The 10,000-nt window shown below is 46.1% G+C and overlaps 1 protein-coding gene across 1 annotated transcript in view; it reads right to left on the minus strand.

The window, feature by feature from the left end:
- camk2b2 (calcium/calmodulin-dependent protein kinase (CaM kinase) II beta 2) overlaps positions 1 to 10,000 on the minus strand; it is a 61,407-nt gene that overhangs the window by 29,748 nt on the left and 21,659 nt on the right. Inside the window, exon 6 of the mRNA XM_080847671.1 lies at positions 6,122 to 6,194. Within this exon, the coding sequence (XP_080703797.1) occupies positions 6,122 to 6,194 (73 nt within the window). The remainder of the gene's footprint in view (positions 1 to 6,121; positions 6,195 to 10,000) is intronic.

A 10,000-nucleotide genomic window follows, 5' to 3' on the forward strand; every position in this document is an offset into this window, starting at 1 on the left:
GTTCACACACACACACACACTCACACACTCACACACTCACACACTCACACACACACACACACACACACACACACACACACACACACACACACACACACACACACACACACACACACACACAAACAGCCATTGTAAGCAGTGCTGAGAGCAGCAGTATTCTCGCTTCTCTCTCTCCCACACTCCTTCTCCCTCCCTCTCTCTCTCTCCTTCTCCCTCCCTTTCTTTGTCCCTCACTCTGTACCTCTCTCTCCTTCTCTTTGTACCTCTCTCCCACTCTCCTTCTCCCTCTCTCTCCCTCGCCCTCTATCTATATCTCAGACAGTGGTGGATATTAAGTAGGTTAGCTTTCTTCCTTGCCTCCACTGGAGTGGCTGTTGGGCTGTGTGAGAAAATAGGTTAGGACAGAGAGGAGCCAAGAGGAGCAGGCATTTCAGATGGAACCAATCTCAGCCCTCTGTCTTTCGCTCTCTTTTTTTTACTAAGACGTTACTCTCACTCCCTCACTCACTCAGACTCTACTCTCTACCGCCCTCACTCACTCAGACGCTTCTCTCACTCCCTCCCTCACTCACTCAGACTCTACTCTCTCTCTCCCTCCCTCACTCAGACTCTACGCTCTACCTTCCTCACTCACTCACTCAGAATCGACTCACTCTCTCACTCAGACTCTATTCTTTCACTCACTCTGCAAATATCCCTCCCTCTCTCTCTCCCTCTCTCTCTCCCTTTCCCTCTCACACCATCTCTCTCTCTTTCTCTTTTTCCCTAGCCTCTGAGAATACAGTCATTCCCAGAAGAAAGAGATGGAAAATGAGAACGCTTCATTAATGTAAATTCACTCATGTCAGTCCCTCATTGTCTCTAACAATGCCTCCTCAATGTCACACAGAGGGGCCAGATTAAAACCATTATTTCCCAGCATATGAATAATGCCTACTGGAACGGCAGACGTTTGGATCTTAGCCAACACACATAAAAATATGTGGACATATCTTAGCAGCATCTTGGCATTTATTCAGGATATTAACAAGCACCACTAAGAACCACAAATACTCACCTTTTCTTCAAAACCCACCTTGCTCACCACAAAACCACAGTTTACTGACATCTGAATGTATTCATCAACTTTAAACATGAACCAAATGTAGATATAAAACAAGTACTCATTTAATTTCATTCAATGTTAAATTTCAATATGAATTACTTCATGCTGGACATCAACAATAAAAGTATGCACAAGATTGCAACAAGTACATGCCCACGGACAGCTGCGTTGTTTGCTGTTAAGCCCCTGACACAGAACTAACTATGTGCCAACCCACTTAAGTAGCTGTTTAAAGACACAAGGCACAAACAAGAACAAGGCGAGGCATGCACAGAGACACATAGATACTCAAAGAGCCACTGGATGAGACACCTGTCACTCACCTTGAGATCTCGGTGCACCACGCCCATTTGGTGGCAGTGAAGCACCGCCTCCAGGATCTGCTGGATGCAATGACTGCATGCAAACACCAGGGGGCGCAGGTTAGTCTGAGCAGCGCTACATTCTCGTGCACAGGCACAGGCAGCTCCCAGAGGGCCGGTTGACTCTGGCCAGATCTTGGCCAGATCTGAGCCTAACCTACTTCAGAGGCAGCAACTCTCTGGGATGGGGGTGGGGGGTGGAGGCAACAACTCTCTGGGATGGGGGTGGGGGGCAGAGGCAACAGCTGTCTGGGATGGGGGTGGGGGGTGGGGGAGGTAGGGGTGGGGGGGTGGTATTGGGGAGAGAGGGGCCAACTATGTCTGAAGCATGTCACGTCAAACCCACTCTCCTTACACTGTAAAGCACACACACACACACACACACACACACACACACACACACACACACACACACATACTATTCACACCTGTTGACTAAATGAGTATCAAATGTGTATGAGACCAAATACTCCAATTGAACCAACCAATTGAGTGACCTTCACTTATTAAGGCAATCAATTCACTTGAAATCCCCACAGAGTAGCTGAATCTGGCCCACTTGTCTGATAGTCTGCGGTCTCTGAACGAAGGATGGGGAGAGCCCTTGGAATCATCTCTCACATTTAGGCAAAGTGTGTGACACACAATTGCACCCAACGGATGACCGCTTCCATATAGGGTGTTAGCAGGTCTACACAACACTAGCAGTTCACCTAAATTTGCATGGTTGGTAGAGAGTCTCTTTTAACAGTTTACTGAAAGAACTGGATAGAGAAAACCGTATGAGCAGAACTAGAGCTGAACCAGATATGGCAACAGCACCGCAGATTCAACACATTTCCAGGTTGTAGTGGGTGGGTTGTAGGCCTGTAAAGAGTGATTCCCTGGAAATCAAAGCCATGATCTTAACATCGAAAGCCCCTAGTTGACCATTGTTCTACCGACTGGAACAACGCAGTTGTACAGAGCTCTAGCTGTTTCCCCCGAAGCTCTGCCCAAACACATGCACATCACAGGCTTCCTCCCTGGAGTGGTCATTCATGCTGACATGCAGACATGCCGCCCTGGCCACTGGACACCCGGAGATAATGTACGTACATCACAGAGCCTAAGATCGGAGCGTGACGGAGGACTTATGAGGAGCTACTCCTCTTGAAACTCCACTAAGGGACAACCCCAGCCAACCAGAGAGAGAGAAGGAGGAAGACAGAGAGTGAAAGAGAGAGAGTGGAGGAGATGGAGAGAGAGAGAGAGAATGAGAGGGACAGGGAATGGAGAGAGGGGGGGGGGTGTAGACAGAGAAAGAGACAGAAGGGAAGCAGGAGGTGAGTGAAGAGAGGGAATAAGAGACGAGAGATAGATAAATAAAGAAAATGCACATGATTGAGCTTATTGGGATCACTATATGTGAGGAGGAAACATGTGTGCCAGCTTCATGTGCTTTATTGATGTTAGATATAAGCATTAAACAGCGTGTGTGTGTGTGTGTGTGTGTGTGTGTGTGTGTGTGTGTGAAGTTGAAGTTGATGAGAAGTATTATGCAGTGAATTAGTTTGTTTGTGTGATTATGTGTATGGACCCATGTATGGGTATGTGAGAGGAAAAGAAAGAGAAAGAGAGTAATGGTCCTAATTTCATAGGGCAATGAGCTGTGAGCTACTCACATCGTAATGATAGACTGCAAATAGGGCAACATCAAAGGGAAGAGTCGAGAAGAACGTGCACATTTGCATGTATGCACTTAAAGGACACTAGAGTAGCGGAAAGCCTTCGTGGGGCAGGTGGTGAAACAGCGTATTAATGGGTGGATGTGCTGTTGAATCATATCAACAGGATTTTTTGACATGTGCTGTGATGACAGGTCTAACTGTTACAACAAATGTTTTATACATTTTAATGGGCACAGCTTAGCATATAGGCCTATGGGTCTAATAAACACACAGGAAAACAAGCTACATTAGATATTAGGGAAATTATTTTGGTAGAATAAAGTGGGTACGTAAGTGAAGAGGTTAGTAGGGCTGGGTTGCCTAATTGTATTAGAGAAAAGTAAATGTCAGTGAAGGGAATATATTGTCTCCCTCGACACATTAAGGCCCTGACAACTGATTATTGTATTCATTGTCCGTGTGGTGCTGAGGATAAATGCATAGCCTACATAGCCATCTGGTAACATATTTTGTTGAGTTAAATGATCGGTCAACTAAGTAACTGAGCGGTCAATGTTATGCTGTCAAACTGTGTAGATATTAGATAAGATGCGCCTACCAGATGTTGAAAGCCAAGATGCAGGTTACATTTTAAAGAAGGAAGTGGCGGAATGCCTTCCTCAAAATAATTTCCAACACCTACGTTTTTGATTCAACACACCCAAATGAGTCGTCGGTCCGCCCCCAAAGGCACTTAGGTTTGTGCGCATGTAATGGAAGGACCAAATGAAAGTGCCCTAGTTATCAAAATGCTGTACGTGATGTCTTTCTTTGTTGTGCGCTAGAACCCACAGTAGGGCCCTTAGAGTGCAATATGTGTGTGTGTCTGTATGTGTGTGTGTGTGTGTGTGTGTGTGTTTGGAGCACTAGGGTCATGTTACTGAATATAGAAATGTATCAGTGTACCAGGAGGGCATCATAGCCAATATGAGTCAGGGTGTGTGGGCGTGTGCTGCTGATTTTAAGCAAGCGTGTAAGTGTGTGTGTGTGTGTGTGTGTGTATGAATATGTCTGTGAGTGCCCACTTTTTTATGCAGATACCACATTGTCTAATTTGCCAAAAACAGCTGTCAGGGAAGAACAATGTGTGTACTTTGTGTGTGCTTGTGTGTGTGTGTGTGTGTGTGTGTGTGTGTGTGTGTGTGAGTGTGTGTGTGTGTCAGTGAGAGCTTGTTTAAAGGTATCTCTCAATTATTGTATGTAGGAACAGTTCCTCTGAGTAGCATTGGCTAACATGCTTACGGGGACAGACTGATTGCTGTCACACACACTTACATATCCCAGTGGAGTGGCAAGAATGAGAGAGAGAATGAGAAGAGGAAAGGAGGGAGGAAGGAGTGGAAGGGAGGGAGGAGAGGGAGGAATATGGAGGGGCACTAAGGTTGAGAGATGGTTGATGTTTAAAACCCCTTCATTGAGAGAAAGAAAGAGAGTGAGAGAAAGAGCGGGAGAAAGAGACAGGTAGAAAGAGAGAGAGAGAGGGACAAAGAAAGAGAGTCAGAGAGAGAGAGAGAATGAGAGAGAGGAAGACAGACAGAGAGAGAGAGAGAGAAGGAGAGAGAAGGAGGGAGCAGGACTTAAAGAGAGTGAAAGAGTGAGAGGTGGTGAAAGGACCAATGTGTTTATGGTCACTGCATGACCAGTGAGGTTGTGACAGGCTACACTTTCCCTTGCATCAGCATTTTAAGGAGTTCTCTGACCTAATTCCACATTTCTACTCAGTGCATGATGAGGGTCAGCCCAGTTCCCCTGTAGGGAGAGGGACAGGCTCAGCCTCTAACTGCCCAAGGTGTTGAAGACAAACACAGACAACACCAGCACACCAATTGCCCATTAGTGTTGTTTATTCACTGTCTGAGTTTATCATTTCTGTGCAAATACTGTGTGTGTGTTTAAAAATGTGATATGGTGCAGTTTCATTATTCTTACTATTTTTATATCATTACTGTTGTTGAGGGTGATATTGGCATAAAGTGAAAAATGATCTAAAAAGAGAGAGAAGGAGAGAGGGGGAGAGAGATGGGGGATGTATGTAATCAGGAGAGAAAGCAGAAAGAGGGTAAGAGAGAAAGATAAACATGTTCATCCTCGCTCAAGGCTACAGGCAGAGTTTGGCACGCAGTACTGATGGCCACACATACTCTGAGAATCTGACACAAGCACATCTGTTTGGGTTGGTCCTCTGGAAGACATCCAAACCTTATCCCTTTGTCTTAAAACAGCAGCATCCTGAGACCACCCCCCCCCCCCTCTGCCACCCCGTACAACATCTTACCTACATTGTTTCTGAAACACTGCAAACTCCTCAGCCTGCATCGGGCTGACACACTCGCTGTGACTAATCTCACTGAAACACCAGGCTAACAGATCTCTGGAACATTTCAGCCCGTGTTCACCCCCACACACTTTCAGAAGCTACCCTTATTTTGGAACAAGTGGAAACACTCAGCAGAGATATCCGTATACGGTGCACAACAATGCATTGTATTATCAGACACGATGCAGGACCAGCCCTAGTGCAAAACAGCAGAACTAAATCAAGACATTCAATAAAACAAGTAATTTAAGACAGTGAAGAATTGAGGGAGGAGATTAGCAAACAGAGTGAGGCTTCAGCGATCAGAGCACGATGCATGAGGGGAAGGCCGAGAGAGAACCAGACGAGGAGAAGAGACCTGGAGGCCCACAGAGCCCAGTGCAAGATCAGCGGCTCAGTGCAGATATCAGACACACACACAGACAGAGAGAGAGAGAGACAGGTAGAGAGACAGACAGAGACACGCAAACGGATGCAGACAAGTAGACAGACAGACAGACAGACACAGACAGACCGACAGGAAGGTGCCTCAGGCAGAGAGAGAGAGAGAGAGAGAGAGAGAGAGAGAGAGAGAGAGAGAGTGAGTACATGCTGTCAGGACGAGGGCCAGCGTTCCTCTCATACTGACCTTGAGGTCCCTGTGCACTATTTCATGTTGGTGAATGTGAGTGACACTCTCGAGTATCTGATGGATGCAGTGACTGGGGAGACACAGCCAAGAAACACAAAGAAGAGAGAGAAAGAGGACGAGAGAGAGAGAGAAAGAGAGAAAAGAAAAATACAGAGATGAGTAATGGATGTGCAGAGAGGGCAAGGTGACATGGCAGAGAAAGGAAGAGAGGAGGACAGGGGAAAGGAAGACAAGAGAGGAGAGGGGGATTAAAAGCAGGAAAGGAGAAGGAGAGGAGAGGAGAGGAGAGGAGGAGGTAATGAGAAAAGACAGAGAGAAGAAAAGAGAGGAGAGGGGAAGGAAAGAAGTCTAGAGCAAAAGGCAGGAAACAAGGGAATGAGAAGAGAAGGTAGACAGAGGGTCAAGAAAGAGGAGAAGAAGAGGTGAGAAACAGATGATGTTGATGAGGATCAGTTTGGTTGGAAGAACACCCAATGTTCCGGGAATGAGAAATGTTGTGAGACACAGAAGGGGAAGCACAGCAGTTTAGGGAGAGAAATGGTGATGGAGAGGGAAGAGATAAAGAGAGAGAGAGAGAGAAGACAGGAAAGAGGAGAGGAAATAGAAAGAAAAGAGAAGGAGAGGAAAAGCTAAAATAGAAGGCGGTCCGGGGAAGAGGAGAGCAAGAAATGTGTAAAGGAGAGTCAAGTAAAGAGTGAGAGAAAGAGACAGAGACAGAGATGGGAGGAAGGAGGGAGGAGGGGAGAGAAGATGGAGGGAGGACAGAGGAGAAGTTGAAGAGCAGGAAGCCAGGGTGAGGGGGCAGGACATGACATCACAGGGGGAAATGACACCACAAGCAAGTAGATCCACATTATAGAGAAAATGAACAGATATGGAGAACAAGATCACGGCAGAGAGAAAGATGGACAGACACAGACAAGGAAAGACACAAAGAGAGACACGTAGAGATTGAGTAGAGACTGAACGTAGGCCGGGGTGTGTGTTTACCAGGCTGCTCTGACAGAAGTAGGGAGTTAAGACAACGTCAGATAGAAAGATGGACAAGCAGAGAGACAAACATAAGGGAGCAAGTCTATATGTGTTTGAGTGGCTCTGAAGGAGGAATAAATGCGGAGAGTCCGAAGGAAAAGAGAGAATGACAGAGGGATTGGAACAGAAAGTAGGCAGGGGGGTGTGTTTGCAAAGGCTTTGGTGACAGCAAAAGAGAGTGTGTGTGATACAAGCACCCTGCGGGGCGAAACTGCAGTGTTCTGTGTTTTGACAGGTGTGTGTGTGTGTGTGTGTGTGTGTGTGTGTGTGTGTGTGTGTGTGTGTGTGTGTGTGTGTGTGTGTTTGTGTGTTTGTGTGTGTGTGGTGTGTTTGTGTGTTTGTATGTATGTGTGTGTGTGTGTGTGTGTATGTGTGTGTGAATGTTTGTGTTTGTGGCTCGAGGTGTCTAAGTGAGGATGTCTAAGTTTGTATTGATGGGAAAGACAGGACTGCCAAGTCTACTGTATAGGCAGGGCATAAACAGACACACAGACACACAGACACACAGACACACAGACACACAGACACACACATACTTGAATAACCTACTGATATATTTTGTTGACAGGGTGGGAAGAAAAAAATGGAAAAGAGGCACACACTCACACAAACACACACGCACACTTTATTCCTTCTGTCACATACACAGACACACAGAGACACTCCCACACACACACACTACACACACATAGGCCTACTCATCAGGGCAAAATTCTCCAGTGGGGCAGGGTGGGGCATACACATCAATTTATGAAATGAATCGGGGCTGCACATCCACACATACATAACAGCCTCTGTAGGCTACATATTATTACATGATGAACGGACCGACGGGGGCTGCTACTGTACAACAGCTTTGGAATATCTGGCTAAGTCAAGCTTGATTTACAGATCTGCATATTGTGGCTTTAAATAGATTTCTCATAGCAGAGTGGATTCCTGTCGCTTTTCCATCGCAGGAACTCAGGGCTCTTCCCAGGTGACACAAACGTGTACAGGAACGACTGCCTAATTGACCCTTTTTACCTTTCTGTTTCCATTACAGGAATACAGACCTTCAAGTGACATAGCCTAATATTTTGCTCTTCGTTCGCCACATCATTTCTGAAAATAATTACATCTTTCTCCAGCAGTGGTACCAACGTTAGACCGTTTTGGGATTTTGTAGATAACGCTAGGATTACTTCAAGGCCGAGTTGACAGTTTTACTTTGCTATAAAGTTGCTAACACTCTATTAAATGGCTTCATGGCAACTGTAATTACTTGATAAATGAATATACCAGCACCACTATGATTATTAAAAGCCTACATTTCAGCTGAAATGTTGCTTGTGTTTATTCAGTGACTGTAACCTCAACAAGCTCACCATGAAAGCTATCATTTATTTAGCTGTATCACCACATAACCTCTAGTCAATCTTGCTGGTTGTCTTCCACTCACACTGCTTAACCAATAAGCATCAACCATCACTGCAAGCACCACCCAGCAGTTTCATGGGCTGCAGAGAAATGCCTACCATGGAGTGGGTACTTATTTCGCCCCCAAAGTGGTCCTGGAAGAGGTCCTACAGGGGCAGATCCTGCAGTGGAAAACTGCCTTATGGTGCCGGCCCCCCTTAAATGGCACATGAGTTCCTGCAATCGAAAAGTGCCTTCTATTGCCTGTTCCACTGTCTCACACACATACACTCTCTCTCCCTCTCTCACAATCTCTCTCTCTCTCATTCTCTGTCTTTCTCCCCCATTCTCTCTCATACCCCCCCCCTTTCTCTTGCATCCTCTATCACTGTGTGTCTGTCATTCTCCTCTCCCTCTCTCATCCCCCCCTCTCTCTCGCATTCTCTCTCAATCCCTCTTTCTCTGTGGTGTAGAGCTCTTCTGGATGGAGTGGACTTCACCCTCATTGTGACTGCTGCCCCCTCTACAACCACCAGCGTCATACACTCCAACACACAAACATACACACACTCAGACAAACACACACATATATTCACACAATTAGAAACACACACAACAGCACAGACAGGCATCAGTCAGTCACATCAGTGAGTCTGATCCTCAAAAAACAAGCTCACATACTCAGACACAACATTAGTGCACTCTCTCTCTCTCTCTCTCTCTCTCTCTCTCTCTCTCTCTTTACATACACACACACACACACACACAAGCAAACACAGTGTGTCTTCATTGAGCTTAAGCACCTTAGATTGTGTGCATACATGTGTTGGTGTGTGTCGGGAGTGGGGGGTGGGAGGGAGTGCATGTTAAGATGGACTGTGTGTGTGTGTTTCATCTGAAGCCGCTAAAGGCATTTTTATACTTCTACGATTCTCTCCGATTTGGTCGTAGAGGGACACTTTGGCACGCCTTGGCACGCCTTGGTAACACCTTCACCCAGGTGTTGCCGCCCATCCGACCCGTCGGAGAGCCGTCGGAGAGCTGGTCGGAGACAAACGCTTTTTTCTAACTTTTCTTAAAGAGACGGAGAGAGTCGGAGACCCCCTTGGCTGTGATTGGCCAGTTTACGACATCATTTCCAAACAACATCATTTCCGGAATCACACATGTCAGGACCTCACATTTCCTGTTTTCTGTCAAAATGTTTTAGTACGACTTTGGTAAACTACAAAGCTGCACAGCATGCAGCATTAGGCTACCGTATTTTATATAAACCCTCGAAAAGTACATTTCTCCCGACCACTGTTGGTCTCTTGGCTGGTGGCTCGGTGTTGAAAGTGCCTTCTCCAACCAGCTTCAACTGACATCTAACGTAATTTGCTACGGAGTAATGCTGGCAGCATAATTACTTTGCATCTATTAAATAGGAAATGTATTTCATGTATG

Source organism: Sprattus sprattus, assembly GCF_963457725.1.
Source record: "Sprattus sprattus genome assembly, chromosome: 11".
Lineage (NCBI taxonomy): Eukaryota > Metazoa > Chordata > Actinopteri > Clupeiformes > Clupeidae > Sprattus > Sprattus sprattus.